The sequence below is a fragment of the Poecilia reticulata genome, linkage group LG10, assembly GCF_000633615.1.
Source record: "Poecilia reticulata strain Guanapo linkage group LG10, Guppy_female_1.0+MT, whole genome shotgun sequence".
In the NCBI taxonomy this organism is placed as follows: domain Eukaryota; kingdom Metazoa; phylum Chordata; class Actinopteri; order Cyprinodontiformes; family Poeciliidae; genus Poecilia; species Poecilia reticulata.
The window spans coordinates 25790244-25807762 of NC_024340.1; the positions used below are offsets into that span (position 1 = coordinate 25790244).

The 17519-nt window shown below is 38.0% G+C and overlaps 1 protein-coding gene across 1 annotated transcript; it reads left to right on the top strand.

The window, feature by feature from the left end:
- The first annotated feature begins 140 nt into the window (after positions 1–140).
- Positions 141–16930, top strand: LOC103471263 (CCR4-NOT transcription complex subunit 6). Its single transcript, XM_008420141.2, has 12 exons — positions 141–263; positions 1308–1429; positions 3696–3882; positions 4111–4196; positions 4302–4406; positions 4582–4650; positions 5083–5240; positions 7199–7353; positions 9924–10078; positions 10307–10537; positions 11908–12110; positions 12315–16930. The coding sequence occupies exons 2-12, from the start codon at positions 1318–1320 to the stop codon at positions 12528–12530; spliced, it is 1677 nt and encodes a 558-aa protein (XP_008418363.1). The 5' UTR covers positions 141–263; positions 1308–1317; the 3' UTR covers positions 12531–16930.
- Positions 16931–17519: the final 589 nt, after the last annotated feature.

Below are 17519 nucleotides of genomic sequence, written 5' to 3' on the forward strand. Positions count from 1 at the left end.
TTTGTAAATTTATTGCACATCTCCGTGTTTGTCTATCCATCGCAAAATGGTCCACCAATCTAAAAGCATAGGTTTCTATTTATTGTGGTTCAACAGCTGGTTGGACCTTCTCGACGGCAGCCAATAGGATGCAGCGCTGTTATCGAGCGAGAGAAAAAAAAATCCTTACAGTCGCCATGATACAGCAGCGGAAACGGGGAAGAAGTAGCTAGAAAACAAAAGAGAACACGCAGTCGTCCTCGCGATTTGGTATGCTCTTGCAGGTAAAATGAAACCCTCTGTTGTACCCTCGTATTCATGTAAACATATTCTTTCTCATCGTATCAAACGTCGTTGTCTTTAATGTACACAGCTCTCCTTTCGTGTAACAAAGTATTTCAGTAGGAACTCGGTCAGCTTCAAATAATTGAGATGTTAGCTTTTAGCTTGTAGGCTAGCCAGGCTAAGCTAAATAGCTCGCAGTTGCTTTCAAGTTAATCGTTTCGGGCCTGTTTTAAGAGCGCAGGTGCTTGTTTTTTTCATTTAGTAGCAATTATTGTTTTTGAAAAAAATAGTAGGCGAAAGTGGTGGTTTGCGTGTATTCGTGGCCTTGTGTTTATGCGCAATTCAGTGCTTTGCCATTATGTAAACAACAAGTGCACACTATATTTTCAAATTAGTCCAGCATATTATTTTTAACGTTTTTCGAAAGGGCTTCGGACTATGGTAACTAAGGTTTAATACTAATTTAAGTTGGCCTTTTCACCAGATTGCTAGTCTGCGAGGTAGTTGGGGATCTGGCTTTGTTATGTAGTCCGATAGCTGCCAATTTAGGTTAAGCTAGGCTAATCAGTTAGCGTCACCGAGGAGAACAATCGGTGACAGCAGCGTTGTTTATCTAAGCTTTTTATCTGTCCAGTTTCTTATTTTATCCAGAACAAAACCTTGTTTTGTTGTAAAATTGCCGTTTTTCTAAATCTGGCGGGAAGATTCTATAATGTATTCTCTAGGTGTTCCGTTTTTAACTTATGTAACAACAAAGAAATCAGTCTTTATAGCAATCTGTGGCACGTTTAACTTAGTAAATATTGCTTCTGATGCACAGTTAGTTCATGATCTTGATAACATTTTTTGAACGGTTTTCATAAGTGTTGACATTTGTCTGCAGATTTGTTAAATAATAAAATTGACAGCCACATCATCCTGTAGATAGGGTTACTGAACTACGGTTTCAGGCCAAAACCATAGGCTATGTCTTGCAATTTATTGCATATTGACGGACTTTTTATATTTACCACTGACAGCTTTATTACACACGATTTCTGTAGTGTTATAGGAATGCCCAAGGAAAAATATGACCCGCCGGATCCCAGGCGGATGTACACAATTATGTCCAGCGAGGAGGCAGCAAATGGGAAGAAGTCATACTGGGCTGAGCTGGAAATTAGTGGTAAGTATCTTCTCATGTAGGAAATGCAGAGAATCTTGCCGTGATTGTTTTGTGCTTCCGACCGGAAAACCTTTATTCTGTCTGCAACCTTTAAGACTGAGGGTTTCAATTGTTTCTCAGTTAAATGTGTTGTGCGTGTCATTAGCAAATTAATTTTTTGTCAGTTGATTTCTTGGCTATATTTTCAACACTTATGTCAAAACAAAGGATTATGACTATAAGGAGATTTAAATACCCCAAATAATTCCAGCAATGTGTGATGAAAAATTTTGATAGCCACACAATATGAAAAGTAAAAATTTGATTTTTTTATGTTCCTTAATTTACTTTAGAGGATCTAAGGTGAATGACACGTAATAGCCCTATTATTCAACAAAAAGTTCATATTTGTTACTTCACAATATTTTCTTACTTTTATTAAAAGCAACATAGTATTCTGCAATATACAAAAAGGTATTCAGTGTGTATTCATTGCAAACAATATAACTAATCCTAACATTGTAAGTTATGTCCATTTATGGATGGTATTAAACATCTGTAGAATACCATCAAAGTAATGAACTAATATCTCAAATCAGTTTTATTTTTTCATATTGAGGAAAACATTACCTGGCACACACGCAAGTTGCTTTAATACATTCCATTTATGTAAATTTGAACACAATTTTATCAAACCGAAACTTTAAAAAAAAAAAAAAAAAACACGAAGAGAATTTTTTTTCTGTTATCATGAAATCTCAAAATTTCAGATCAAATTAGGCAATAAAAAGTTTTTCAGTAGAAGTCACAGTTGGTACCATCATCCTCGATGAACGCATTAGAGGGCAAAAGCCAGCTATGTACTCACTGATGTTATTTATATATGTTTTGTAATCAGAAGAACATGTATAAATAAACCCCAATTTTTTTTTGTCATACTAATATGTATTCCTTTTTTTAATATGTCAACATAAAATGGTATGATTTTATTGCTTATTTTACATTATGAAAATAACAGAATTGTTGCTGCTGGAGGATGTTCAGTGAGTTTTACTTTCTTGCTGTAAAAACTCTTTTAATAATTTGCCAAAATAATTACAGAATTTTTTTTAAATCAAGAAGGTAAATAACACAATGTTTTGATAGGGGGAAAAAAGTCAAGTTCTGAATGCTTGAAATTCACTAATGAAATGATTTTTCATCGGTCATGTTCCTCAGATGGAGTCTTGTAATCCTCTTTACCTTCAATTTTCACCAGAAGTTCTAAAATAGATTGAGATCTGGGCCGTTTGCTGGTTATATGATTGATGGTCTTTGCTTTCCCATATGCTGCATTAGTATCATAAAAATGATTATGTGGCATATTGTCAGTTGGTGGAATGAGAAAAATGTYTAAATTTCAGTGTCTGCCTGTGTGTCTTTCGTAGAGGTATTGAGTGCCATCTGCTCCGATCTGACACAAAACTCCATATTGATGAAAACTCTTGCCAAGAGATTGCTCAGCAGATTTTTTTTTAATTTGTGGGAGGAGGGTTGTCATGGTAAATATTTATAATGGTTGTTGCGCTACAAAAGTGTAACCAGAAAAATAACCAATTTTTCTGTGTGAATCTGAGTTTGTATGTAAACAGAAAAGTGAGCTTCATTGCATATGTGTCTGTTTTTAAAGACCGGGGAGCAAAAACATTTCTCCAAATGTTGTATTGTCCTTCTGATTCGATGTTTCAAAGACCAGCATTTGGCCTTTAGGTTTACCCTGCAACCCCTGCTTGTCAAGATAATGCCACCATGGACAACTACAGTGTTCCCAAAGATCTCAACTTAAATCTTAGTGTAATAAATGTCCAGATGCTTGTTTTAGCAAGCATTATTTATTTACTGTGGAAGTATGGCATCATTGCAAATGTATATAATTGCTTAGTTTTTTAGGTGCTCTATAATGATCGAGTCATATCTGCCAATATCCAGCATCGATTTGTAGGTTCATTGGTAGGTCAGAAGAGGACAGTGAGAAGTGGATCGTTTATAATTTAATATGAATGTAATATTTTCATACACAACTTGGATCTGCTTGTTTTGTGGAGTATCTTAGAATATTTATAGCGTTTTTTTTTTTTTTCATTATTTTTATTATAGTAATCTTAAATTATGCAGTTGTTTAAATTACCCCCACTTTTTTTTTGTCTTTTTTAGCTGTAGTTGAAAAATGTCTAATTGTGTCCAAACAAGATTTAAGACGCAGTAAATGCATTTATATTTTTATCTTTTTGCATTTTTTTTTCTTTAGGCCGAGTAAGGAGTCTCAGCACAGCCCTGTGGTCTCTCACCCACCTCACTGCCCTGCACCTCAGTGACAACTCTCTGTCACGCATCCCGCCAGACATTGCCAAACTACACAACCTGGTGTACCTGGATCTCTCATCCAACAAGATCAGGAGCCTGCCGGCAGAGCTCGGCAACATGGTGTCTCTCAGGTCGGTGATGCCAGGTTACATAATGCAATTAGTGCAGAGATAAAGAGGGCAGCCACCACAAGTTGCTTGTGCATTTGGACTCTGTTTATTATTTAATTACATTAACGCTGAGAAGTGTGGAGGTTTTGGTCCAAATCTTGACACAGGGAGTGTGGCAAACGGTCTCCAAGATAATAATAATTTATTTATTTATTTATTTTTTATCTAATCCTTATTTGTCCTCTGCAGGGAATTGCTTTTAAATAACAACCAGTTGCGAGTTCTCCCGTTTGAATTGGGAAAACTTTTTCAGTTACAGACACTGGGGTTAAAAGGTAAGTGGCTTACACAAGTTATTTTTATTCTTTTAAGGCCATAAATCCTGTTTTTTTTTTTTTTTTTGGGTACTTGATACAGGCCGATTATCTCTTCCTTTCCAGGAAACCCACTTGCACAAGAAATTATGAGCCTCTATCAGGAACCTGATGGCACACGGAGACTGCTCAGCTACTTGTTAGACAATCTGGCAGGGGCTATTAAGCGCAGTGAGTATTTAGCATCCTCTGCTAACCCGAGACTGGAGCCAGAAGTGTTTTTTTTGGTTTTCTTTTGTAATATTATGTGCATAAAAAAAATTCAAATTTCTGCATTCAAAAACAAAATTTAAACGCGTCAATTTTTTGTTTTTCTATATTGACCTGTTTTYCTTCTTTTGAACAGTACCAACAGAGCAGCCACCAGCCAGGTCATGGATCTCACTCCAGGAACCAGACCGAACACRTCCAGCAAGTAAGGCTGATGTACACACATCGTAACTTTAAACAAATGTTAGACACGTTTTTTTCCCCTTTTTCATGTTATTACTGTTTTGTTTTTTGTTGTTGTGTTTTCCCACCCTCCCCCTTTCTTACATTTTATACATGTTGAAGCAAGATCAGGTTTATTTTCATCTGCGGAACCTTGATGGTTTTTGTTGCTATTGAAAATGTATCACAAAAATAAGGCTGATGTATACATTTCAAAGTGAAAGTCAATTTGTCTAATTAGTATAACATATTATCATACTAATATTTAATATTTTCTGGAGCAACTCTGTTTTATGGCACAATTTAAAGCTACAGAGTGTTTCTTCTTTTCTGTATAAATCAGCAACGTATGAAGACTTGGCTCATTTCTGTTCAACTAAGTGCATTTCTTTTGGTGTCTGTTTCCCTTTCCTAGCACTGTTCTCAGTTATGTGTTACAATGTGCTGTGCGATAAGTATGCCACACGACAGCTATACGGCTACTGCCCCACCTGGGCTCTGAACTGGGAGTACAGGAAGAAATCTATCATGCAGGAAATCCTCGGCTGCAACGCAGACATCATCAGTTTGCAGGTAAGAAAAAAAAAAGGATGCTTAACGTTCAAAAAGTTGTTTTGTTCATTAAATGAATACCAAAAAGTTTTTAAAAACAACTTTTTGTGAAAAGAGACCATTTTGGACCCTACATCACATGATTACACTAAGTGTCACTCCCCATGATGTGGTGCCTTATGTAACAGTTGTTGCTCAAAAAAAAAAAAAAAAAAMAATGTTTAATAAATGTGTTAAGTGATGAGTCTTCACATAATATTAGCATAAAAATTTAAGCTGTTGGCTTTCAATTTGAGACACTTTACTAAAACGTCTTTTTTGTTATTTCTGATGGCTTTTTTCATGGGATAAATATTTTTTTTCCTCCTGACCACTCTGTTAGGTGACGGTTCATTCTCCTGTAAATTTCTCAGTTTCTTTGGGGCTTATAAAGAGCCATATTCTTCTGTACCCAGACAGTTTTGAATTGTTTAAATTATAGCTTAGTTACGTTCCATAAGCAGCCACTTGATTAGGATATGTAAATGCTTTGTGTAGTTTTGTGTTTCCATCTGCCAATCTCGACTGGGGTTTAATACTATTGAAAATAGTATTAAATCATACTATACATGTATACAATCATAGAAAAATCTAATTGTTATAGTTCATAAATATAGGTAGATACAATTTCTGAAATAAACACACGGCTCCTATTGCTTTGTACATTCACCTGCCAGGAAATGAACAAAAAGGTTGTGTGAGCTGAACCTATGAAATCAGTAACTTTTAGAATCGTCGTTAGCAGCTGATGACGATCGTCTGTGACCTCTTTAGTCTTTCACATCATCTTTTCAACAAAATCAAGGTTGTTAGTGAGTTTTTTTGCACAACTCTACTAAACAGAACAGCTGCCTTTTGGCTAACGCTGACTGCTGTTTGTTCTGCCTGCAGTGAGGATAAGAAAAAAAAAAAAAAAGCTTTAGATGTTTTCCTTGTGTAGTTTAGTGAGTTTTAGCAGTTTGTGCTCTTTGGAAGATGAAATTTCCCCACCTTAGTTTAAGCACCGTCTTCTGTGTCAGTTTGAGATAATGTGTTTAATGGGCAATCAAAAAATCAGAAGTTTTAACTTGTGTCATAACTGAATATGGTTTTTATGCATTTCATTTTATGTTAATGCTAACTAAATCCTAACACAATTCAACTGCGTAATTATGAAGACGGGTAACAAATTCTTCCCCTTATCACAAGTTATTTCATGAAGCTGAAGGAGAAAGGAGAAATCCAAGTGAGGTCAGAGCGAGAGCTTAGAACTACAATGCATAGAATTTGACCTCCGGACAATCCTACGATCTTTCTGCTGCTAATGATTCACAAACTAAACGTAGTCATGTTGCCCAGGTTGTGGTCCCTTTTTCTAAGGACTATAAAACACACAAACTCAGGTGTTTAAACTTACATGAGATCCATTTGAGATTATAATTATTAACCACAAAGAGAGGGAGAAATCGCCTAGGTGTTCTATATATAGGAGCTCAAACTTGGAATACACTGGATAGACAAAGGGATTACAAAGTTATTCACATTTATGCGATGAAGTATATGCACAGTTTCTACAGCACAATCCAGTTTTTTTTTTTGTTGTTGTTTCCAAATAGCAAAACAAAATGGTCAAATTCAAACATTGTTGTCCCTAAGTAAATCTGAACAATTGTTAAATGGAGAATATGCCTTAATTATTTTTCCCCAGATATTAGGGTCTCTGCTCCAACGTCATCATAACACTTTTCTAGAGCTAGATACATTTTCTGCCTTAAATCATGTAATTCCTCTACAGGGATATCGTTCATAGTTGTCGAGTAATTTCTGAACATGTTTCAATACATAGTAATGTCTTGGTAAAACATGCTGTAGCTAACATTTAATATACGGATGGGTTTGTTTGGGGTTTCAGAAATGTGCACTGTCCTATTAGCAATTTATTTTATCTTGTTAATTCGCAGGAAGTGGAAACGGAGCAGTACTTCAATTTCTTCTTACCAGAGTTGAAAGAGCAGGGATACGACGGGTTCTTCAGTCCAAAGTCACGAGCTAGAACGATGTCCGAGTCGGATCGTAAACATGTGGACGGATGTGCAATCTTCTTCAAAACAGAAAAGTAAGTAGTACCAACATTATTCCTGTAGTGCTGGAAATATAAATTGAGGGGGGAAAAAAGTCTGTTGGCGGCCATTTTATTTTTGAATCAGAACTTTGGCTGTCAGAATATTTAAAGAAATCTATAAAACAATAGATTTCTTTCTTTTGAGAAGAAAATAATCAGCATTTTTCCTTTCAACTTGGATTATGTTTTTTTTATACCTTCAGTCTTGACATTCTGACACCATTTTGAATGAAATGTCAACAGGTTTTCAAGTTATGAATTAACATACATGTGCAGTGCCACATCTGGGAAAACGAGAACGAGTCTAATTAAGCTAATTTTATTTGTGCTAATAAATAAAACAACATAAAAATTCCAAATGTAAATATGATTAAATCAAAGAAGAAATTAACAGAAATAAGTCCTGGTTCAGTCACAATACAGCTCCAGAGGAGAAAATATTTCTATTAAACATTAAGTTAAATTGTAATGGTATTAAAAAGACAAAAAACTTTAAAAGGCTCTAAAAACTTAAGAGGTATTAATTAGGCATTTGTCTTGTTAAAAGTTAATTAATTTAGGCATTCACAGTGAGTTCACAGTTCACAATTATTAAATGTAACTTTTATAAGCAAGATGAAGTGAAAATAATTTTGGCTTCTGCATAAGGTCGACATATTAACTGCATCCATATGGGCAGCATAGGTGGGTAATTAAATTACATTTGCTTGAGCAAGTTTTTGGGGAAAAAAATCATTGTAAGAGTAGTTTTACTACACAGTACTTTAGACTTGAGTAACATTATGTGAAATATTTCTACTTGAGTAAAGAGTTTTTTTTTTTTGTTTGAACACCAGTGCTGTTGTTCTGATGTTAGTTTGTATCTCGGATATGTGAAAGTGAAATACAGTAAACGCTCTCAGTGGAAGTTCTTTACCCTGTTCTAACATCCGTTTGCATTACTTATTGTATTGCTTTAAGTTTTATATCAAAAACATATGCCGTATTTTTCGCACTATAGGGCGCACCGGATTATAAGGCGCACCTTCAATGAATGGCCTATTTTAAAACTTTTTTCATATATAAGGCGCACTGCATTATAAAGCGCATAGAATAGACGCTACGGTTGCCACCCGTCTCGTATTGAACCTTTACGGGATGCGATTTGTTCCGTACTCTACAAATGTGGATGTGTAATAATAAAGAAATGGTCCAGAGTACTTTATATAGTAGGCTATCCCAGTCATTGTTTCACTCACGGTGTTGGTGTTGCGATATTGTGCCCAACTGCTTTCTGGGTAACACAGACCAACCGATACGTTGCCACCGCAGTCTCTGTCTCTCTCCCCCGGCTTTAAATGTATAGGGGCTGGTCCCTTGGTAACCCTAGTTGAAGCCCCCCGGATGAATCTAAAGCCACTTTGTTGACATAAAGAATGTCAACAAAACAGTCCGACTCCGGTTGGCGAGGAGARCCTTCCGCGACTGGGCCGGAGAGTGGCCGAACGATGGTCACCCTTCTCCGTTCGCACACAGCATGTTTGTGGAGAATGTGGTGCTAAATGACCTGCAGACGACCTGATTACCAGGTCGGTAGGTAGATGAGTCAGTCAAACTTTATTAACAAACCAGCATTCTGACAACTATCCCAGCATGCACCACACGCTTCTTCTTCTACAGGCGAAAATGAAGTCGGCGGCTGCTTACCGTTGTTGCTAGACCTGTGGTGGCTCAATATTGGTCCATATATAAGGCGCACCGGATTATAAGGCTCACTGTCGGCTTTTGAGGAAATTGAAGGTTTTTAGGTGCGCCTTATAGTGCGGAAAATAGGGTAAATTTTTTTTTATTATTTGTCTTGAAAATACCAAAGTTTGTGCATAAATTTATGCTGTTTGTCTGACATCATTTTTAAATGTTAAGTCAGACGTTCTAATCAGTTTTTCAGTCCTTGAGCAGCACTTATACCAAATACTTTTTTCCTCGAGTAATTTCTTGAATAGAAACTTTTTACTTTTACTTGAGTAAAAAGTTTCAAAAAGCTGTGCCACTCGTACTTCAATATAATTTTTATGTTCTCTACCAAACTCTGGTGTTAAACAAACATGTTAGCATTCAGCAGCTTAAGAAAAAGCATCATTAAATGTTTGGTTTTTTTTTTGGGTTTTTTTTCTGGCTCATCAGCAGTCATTTCTGTAGCTTTCTCTGCACTCTGCTGCTGCTCTCCATGCCTGAGCTTTTAGAGCACACAGACCTCTATTTATATTTTATTTTGTTACTTGAGACGTTTTAAAAATCTTGTTCGTTAAGAAGTAATTAATGCATTGAGAGCCAACAAAGAGCTTTTCTCCTTTCAAAACATGTTCAAAAGTATTTGAAAATACTTTTCAAAACTATAAAAGCAAAAAAAGAGAAAAAACCCTTTTGAATCATTTTGAGCGCCCATCATTTAAACCATAGTTAAAATTTTCAATGACCTGGATTACATCCTTTTGCAACATATCATAAAAGATGTACTTGGTTTTAAAAACATTTATTCTTCCAATTGCCTTCAAAATGGTTTGTATTTCTTCCTTTCACTCTAGATTCAGCGCTGTGCAGAAGCACACAGTGGAGTTCAACCAGCTGGCCATGGCTAACTCCGAAGGCTCAGAGGCGATGCTGAACAGGGTGATGACCAAGGACAACATCGGAGTAGCTGTGCTGCTTGAAGTCCGCAAAGAGATGATGGAAATGTCTTGTGAGTAGTTTTTTTTTTTCCCCCCTCATCTTTATTATTTGAATTCTTGCATATTTTGACCTCCTATGTCTTAGATTTGCTTTTACTATTGTTCCTTGTGTGGCTTTTGTCTATAACTCAAACTATTGTAGTTTAAGGAGGCCTATGATGGCCTATGAGGCCTATGATGTAAATGCGTTTTCTGTTATGAGAACATGTTGTAAATATGCTCGCGATTGATCTTTTTAGCTGGTAAGTCACTCCACGGCCTGGACAAGCAGCTCCTGCTGGTGGCAAACGCCCACATGCACTGGGATCCCGAGTACTCGGATGTCAAGCTGGTCCAGACCATGATGTTCCTGTCAGAGGTGAAGAATATCGTGGACAAGGCAACACGCAGCTTCAAGCTGTCCACCTCTGGTGAGACCAATGCCATTCCACTGGTGCTGTGTGCTGACCTCAACTCCTTACCCGACTCTGGTAAGTAAGCCAGAGCAACAGTTTTATATGACCATTATAAATATGGGGATGTGGGTGTTTTTAATTGATCCCACAGCTTCCATTCAAGAACTGCCTTTTCTTTCTGGTATCGCCATATTGCTCTGTTAATTATGACTTTGCATTTGTGCCACCATTCAGAGCGCGTGCAGCGAGATTGATGTGAGCGCATGTCTATATTTCAACAAGCAATCATTTGTGGCGCTTGCTTATAAATTTTACGCTCGCTCACTCAAAATGTGTTCTGGCGCTTGCACCTTCTCATGGGTGTAAGTGCCACCCGTGAGTCAAATGCACTTAAAACCCCACGTCTGCATTCACAATTTATCAAAGTGCATGTTAATGAACCAGTCATAAACACAGTTTTGGATGAAAACGCTGAAAAAGCACAAAGCGTCTATAAAACGCGTTACATGCATCGCCCTCCCCGTGTTTTCCCCTTTAAGCTGCAGGCAGCAGCAAACCTCACCAGAGGGAGGAATGATGATCAAGTTTCACATTGCAGAAGAACTTCTCGTTACTAAGTTTAAGTATGACATAATTCTTTCATCTAAAAATGGCTTGACCGTAGCGAGATGTTCCGCTTGATATGTTCGTGTTGAAACATTTGGACTCATTTAGATTTTCTTTTGTTTCTTCATATAATTTTTATTTATTTTATCTTGATGACATCCAGTCTTGTGCAATTCTGATTCAAGACAATATGTTTACTAGATAATAAATCAGCTACGAATCAATGTTACCTTTATGGACAGTAATAATAATAAAAAAAAAAAAAAACCTGTGATGTTAAATTTGATGTGTTTGAAGATTTGAGTGGTTGTTCCTGGTGCTCCAAAAAAAAACAAAAAAGCCCCAGTGCAAGAAGTCAGACTAGATGTCTGGTTAGACCAAGCAGAATAACCAAAAGGAAACATTTGCTGGACTTAAAAACTTGTGTAATTCCATTCACTTCATTGTTGTTTTCTGTTTTAAACAAGTCAATTGATACTCAAGATTATTACACCATGAAACTTGTAAGAAATATATATTTGGTATTGTATTTCTGGAAGAGGTAAGCTATGTTTTCTTCTAACTGTGGTAAACTTTTCAAAACAAAGGTTGCTTCTGGGGACATTTGCTCTATTGACCCTGCATAAACCAGGAAAAAGGCAGATTAGGTTAGAAATTAGAAATGCAGAAAACCGGAGTATAGCCAACTCCTAATGTCTTGTAGTGAACCTCTTCTTTTCAAAATGAAAAGAACAAGCAGAGCGGATCGTCAGGGCTGATTTTCCCCTCCATCCAGGACAGACCAGCAGACCAGCACAGTAGGAAACATATCAGATCATGTGTCACGTTCTTTTCCTCAGGTGTAGTCGAGTACCTGAGTACAGGCGGAGTGGACTGCACCCACAAGGACTTCAAGGAGCTTCGCTACAGCGACAGCCTGACCAAATTCAACTGCAACGGCAAGAACAGCACTTCTAATGGCAGGATCACCCACGGCTTCAAGCTCAAGAGCGCTTATGAGAACGGCCTAATGCCTTACACCAATTACACCTTCGACTTTAAGGTAATTGGATAAATAAAACACACGTTTGTCCCCTTTTTTTCCCCCCCCTTGTCTTTAATCTTTTATCTTTTTCTTTAAAACCAAGACTCGGGTACCATTTTTAGCCATTCGGCAATTATGCCAGAGGCAGCTACAAAACGTTTATACAACTCTTGAGCAGCACAAAGCGTTTTGTTTGCTCACTGTAATCCTTCTGTCTCACAGGGTGTCATCGACTATATTTTCTACTCCAAGCCTCATCTGAACGTGTTGGGCATCTTGGGCCCCCTGGACCCTCACTGGCTCTTAGAGAACAATGTCAGCGGCTGCCCACACCCCCACATCCCCTCTGACCACTTCTCCCTCTATGCTCAGCTGGAGTTGCTCCTGCCCAGTGTGCCCTCCCAGGTCAACGGGCTGCACCTGCCCGCACGCAGGTAGTGAGACCCTGCCATGCCACCAGGGGGAGCTGCGACCACAGCTTCCCCCTCTACCAGCTCTTACCTCCACCGCCTCTGGAGGAGGAAGACCGAAAAACAACACAACCTGTAAAATATTCGTACAGTGAGGTCTGGCTGACAGGGATTTCGTATAAAATGTTATAGATATTCTATATTTTTCTTTTTTTCTTTGTTTTTGTTTTTTTTTTTCCCCCCCTTCTTTTTACGCCCTTTTTTAACTGCTTGGTTCAGTCCTGTTTATGTATCACGTGTTTTGGACTCCCTCTTCTCATCCGGTTCACAAACCCCCCCTCAACCCCTTCATACATTTTTTTTTTCTGTCTTTCAAGCTAGAGGGGATGGTAGCTCATTCAGATTCATCACATGAGGCTCTGTGTGGTTTTAATGGGGAAGCTTAAAAAAGCGGCTGCGTGGGTGACATTGAGCTGAGAAGCTGCAGAGCTGTCTGTCTGTCCCTGTATAAATCCAAAACCAGCAAAGACAGCAGACTTGTCAGTCTCAGTCCCTCCATGTTCGGCTCGTGCTCGCTATCCATCTGTACTCTGGGCAGCCGGCGTAGATTCTCGGCCTCTCCAAGATGCGCACATTTGGGCTTCGGGTTGAAGCAACTTTTCATCTCTAGCTAAGCATCCCAGCAAGCGGATGCGGCGCAGCTGATCCGAGGGGATCTTTCCTGCTGTCATTCTGTGGTGCTCAGGCCTTTTTTGTGTGGTCACGGCCTCCTGCGGTGCTACAAGATAGTCCACACCTCTGACCCCCTGGTCCTGGTGCATAAGAAGCAGAATTACGTGACATCGGCAGTTCGGAGAAAAAGTGAGAAACTGAGATCAGCTACCATCCTGTTTGCAGACAGTTTCACCCTGGCTTGTACAGTTGTTATGCTAGTCATGTGCTTAGGAGCTCATGTGGCCCAAGAATCACCTTTTTTAGAGTAAGGAGCGAGGGAGCTAGGCCGACCGGCGAAGCGGTGGGAGGTAGGGGGGCTGTCACAGACCTTTTCATTGACGTCATTTGCGTTTTGCCAGAGAGTGGAAAAATGGCTGACGAGTAAAACCAGCATTCCTCCCTCTACCAGGAGATGACCTCCAACTTCACTCATGCAACATCACACACACACACATACGCAGGTAATTTTCAGGCAGATGTGTAGCACTGTCTCCAAGGCCAGTAGTGACTCCTCCCTCCTACCCCCCTCACCCCCAGCCATACCTTCACACATAGAAGCAGTGATTTTTCACGAGTGTTTGTACAGAATAGAAACCTAGACTCAGTCTTTACATGATTGTATATGAACCACAAAAAGACCTGTTTTCTGGCATTTTTTTGTACGAAGAGTAAATTATGGTCAGATTAAGAAGAAGAAGAAAAAAAAAAAAGATTGTATTGTAAACTATGGCTAAATTTTTATCCAGTTAATGTTGAGATGAATTAATATTACCAGCTTGTACAAAAGACGTAAGAGGAGGCTGCTCGCCGCGTTCGCCGTCACTTCTTTGCACTCCCGAGAGATTAACTGTAACGCATCAGTATTGTTTTGGCTGATTTGCTTTGATGTAAATAGACAGTCGATTTGATTTTTTACCTGTTGCTTTCTGCCCATTAACAAAGCCAACGATCCAGGCTGCTGCCGGCGGTTTGGACGAAACGACACGCAGCACCGATTCGCATCTGTTCATCTGGCTCCAAAGCGAAGTGTAAACGACACAACACGGAGAAGTCCCGCGCGTACGCCCCGTACTCACTGTAGCAGTTGATGTTGTCTTGCACTATTTACATGCGGCGAACGCCCGAGCAGCCTCCTCTCCTTTTATTTTTAAATACTGTTGAGACATTTGTGAAGATTTTATGTCCTTTTTTTTTTTTTCTTTTCTTTTTGTTAATGTTTATTTCATTTTTTTAATGAGATGTGACAATGTAATGATGATGTGTATATCCTTCCTATTCATTGAGCTCTCTAGTAATCAGGTATGCTTTCTCCACCCACCCACACCCACCCCCTCTCCTCCACTGTGCGGAACATGAGCGGGGTCGTCTTTATAAATTCACTTGGATTTTTTATTTTTATTTTTTTGCCCCCAGATTACCTAATCCCTCCTATCCTTCCTGGCCACAAATAGCCCTGAGCTTTTATCCATCACCCCCACCATAAAACCATCCAACCTCAGACTTTTTCTGCTACTCTTCTAAAAAATTTTATTATTTTTTTTAACCTCCCTTAGCCCMCTTTTTTTTTTCTTTTCTTTTTTTTTTTTGTATAGATTTTCTACAATTGTCATTGCAGCTATAGTGCCATTTGTGGACCACCCCGGCCTCTTGCCTTTGCATTGGAAAGGGTGGAAGAGCCCATTTATTCCTTTTATTCCTGCTGTTTCTGTCAAAATGGCCAGCCTGTCAAACGGCCAGCCTGTCAAGTTTCTGTTAATCAAATTTGTTCCATCTCAAAAACAAGTTGAAATCGGTTAAATGTGAGATTATTATTATTTGAAATGCACTTAAATGATTTGAATGCAGCTCTTACTATACTCCAACAAGAACTTTTTTATGTCGAATAAGCAAGAAAATGGGAAGTGTCAACTTGGTCCCTCTCTTGTTATTTCCCCTTTTTCCTTTGGTGAAAATCAATGTGTCCCAATTGTTTTCTTTCCTGAATGGCATTAGTATTGTAGTAGATTTAAAGGGTAGCTTCTTTTTTTTTTTTGTCTTTTTTTTTGTAAAAGTGTGAATAAAAGATGTACTTCTTATTTCCTTTCTAAAAAGACAGAATTTTTGGTGTTTGTGTAAATCATGATTTCTACAATGACAATGATGATCTGCTGCATTGTTTTTACCCTTCTTTGACTTTTCTTAATCCCTTCCACCACAAACCAAATCCTCTGTCAAAATCACGACACGTTGTCTCGATGGGTTGATTGGAGAGGTCGAAGGTTTCCGAAGATGCGTCGCAGAAGGAAGTAACTATCAGTTAAAACCTGACCCACGGATGTTTTTTTTCTTCTTTTTTTTTTTCTTTTTTTTAGCTTTTCAGCTTTACTTTGGCTGTCTCTTTGCACTAGCTGGAGAGTGCTGGTGTCCGTAGGTTAGGGCAGCAGGGCTGTCTCACTAGTGACTGCAGTTCAGTACTAGCAAATACTTTTTGACGGGTGTTAAAAAAAAATTACAAAAGAGTAAAAAAACGTGTTTGTACGGCAAATGCTAATGATGTGCCGCTAGACCGGTCCTGTGATTTTTTTCCTTTTTTTCCCGTACATCTAGTCCCATCTCATTCTGATCTTGTGCTTTACAGTGGTTCAGTCTGTTAAACTAGCTAGTGATGGTATCGATTCACAAATCTGTTTCTTTGTTACTTCTCTTATTTCCTCTAAAGATCTGTCAAATTAGAGCTGGATTTGTCACCAAGTGGGTCATCACGTTGCAAGCTTTTTATTTGTTCAGGCTTATTTAGCTTAGTGGTTTTTTTTATTTTGTCTGCTGGCTGCATCTTTTTGTAACGGTGCAAACCAAAGCTGCTTGTAGTACAGTTGTGTTGTAGAGGAAACTCTTAAACCAATCAACCCTTTTCATTTCTCTCATTTAAAAAAAAAAATATATATACATATATAAAATAAAAAACAAACCTCCATCTTCATGCAAAGTAGGGCTGTAAGAAAAGCAAAGTCGTTTTCTCTCTCATCCCATTTAATTTGTCCTTCCATCAGCTAAACTTGGCAATAATAATCGGAAACTTTCACATTCAGCCATTTTGTTTTAATCTTTAAAATGTAGCCGTTTAATCCTTAAAAACTGTTTTGCGCATCTTAAATTTGCCTACCTGAACCCTTTTTGCCCCCTCCTCCCCAACACTTCCTCTCTCTTTTATCACCCATTTTGTATATTTGCTCATCTCCTTGCCAATTTTAGTGGTAGTTGTTCAATGATCAGGATTGTCTATCTGTAGTCAGCTGAGTACATATATTGATCTGTGTCACTGTGTTTATGCACTGGACCAACTATTGTTTACCATTCATAAAATACCAGCAAAAAAAAGGAAGAAAAAAAAAAGATGAACACTTGCACAATGTTGTAGAATGTCCATTAACCCAGATGAGAAATCAAGGCAGCTGTTTTCAAATCAACACATACTGTTTAAACCTGCAACTGAATGGTAAACAATGCTTTCTGTTGTATCCTTTAGCCGTCCTTTTTATTCTCTTTGGACTAGTTTTATTCTTTTATTATACTTTTTTTTTTTTTCCTTTTGACTACAGGTTCTGCTTGTTTCCTTTACACCTATCTATGTATTTTCCTACTTCTGGTTGAAAAATAAATTCTGTATTATCTGTTTCAAGCTGTGTCACCTCCTATTCTTTGCAATGGATATTGAGAATAAATTCTATATCTGTTCTCCTCGTTTAGCCTGTTTTTCATCCTAATTTTGTTTCCTCCAAGGCTTATTTTGTCAATGGATGCATTATGCCTTCATTGCAAATCTTTTTTTTTTTCCTCATTATTCATATTTTAGTATTGCATTTTTAGTCTTTTAAGCATTTTAGTAGATGCTCAAACCCAATGAACTTGTTCATAATTCCACAGATGAGAAGCCTAACTTTCCAAAACTTTTTATTGGGGTTTTATTCGACAAAGCAACACAATTTTGTGCCTGGTTTTTAAGCGGAATGAAAAAGACATGGTTTTGAAAATATTTTGCAAATAAAAATCTAAAACGTGTGCATTTCTAGTTAACCCCACTGAATCTACGTTTTGTGGGACCTGAATCTATATTTTGTTTCATTTGACCCAGTGTCTCTCCCACATCTATACAGGTTGAAGTTTTTGCTTTTTATCAAAAGCTGAAGTAAAATCAGCTTCCCAGTTGGAGTAAGGTCTTTGAGTAGGCCGCGAATCCTCAACTCCAGGCTGTGGGAGCGAGTTGTACAGTCATGGCCAAAAGTTTTGAGAATGATTCAAATGTTAATATTTATAAAGTCTACTG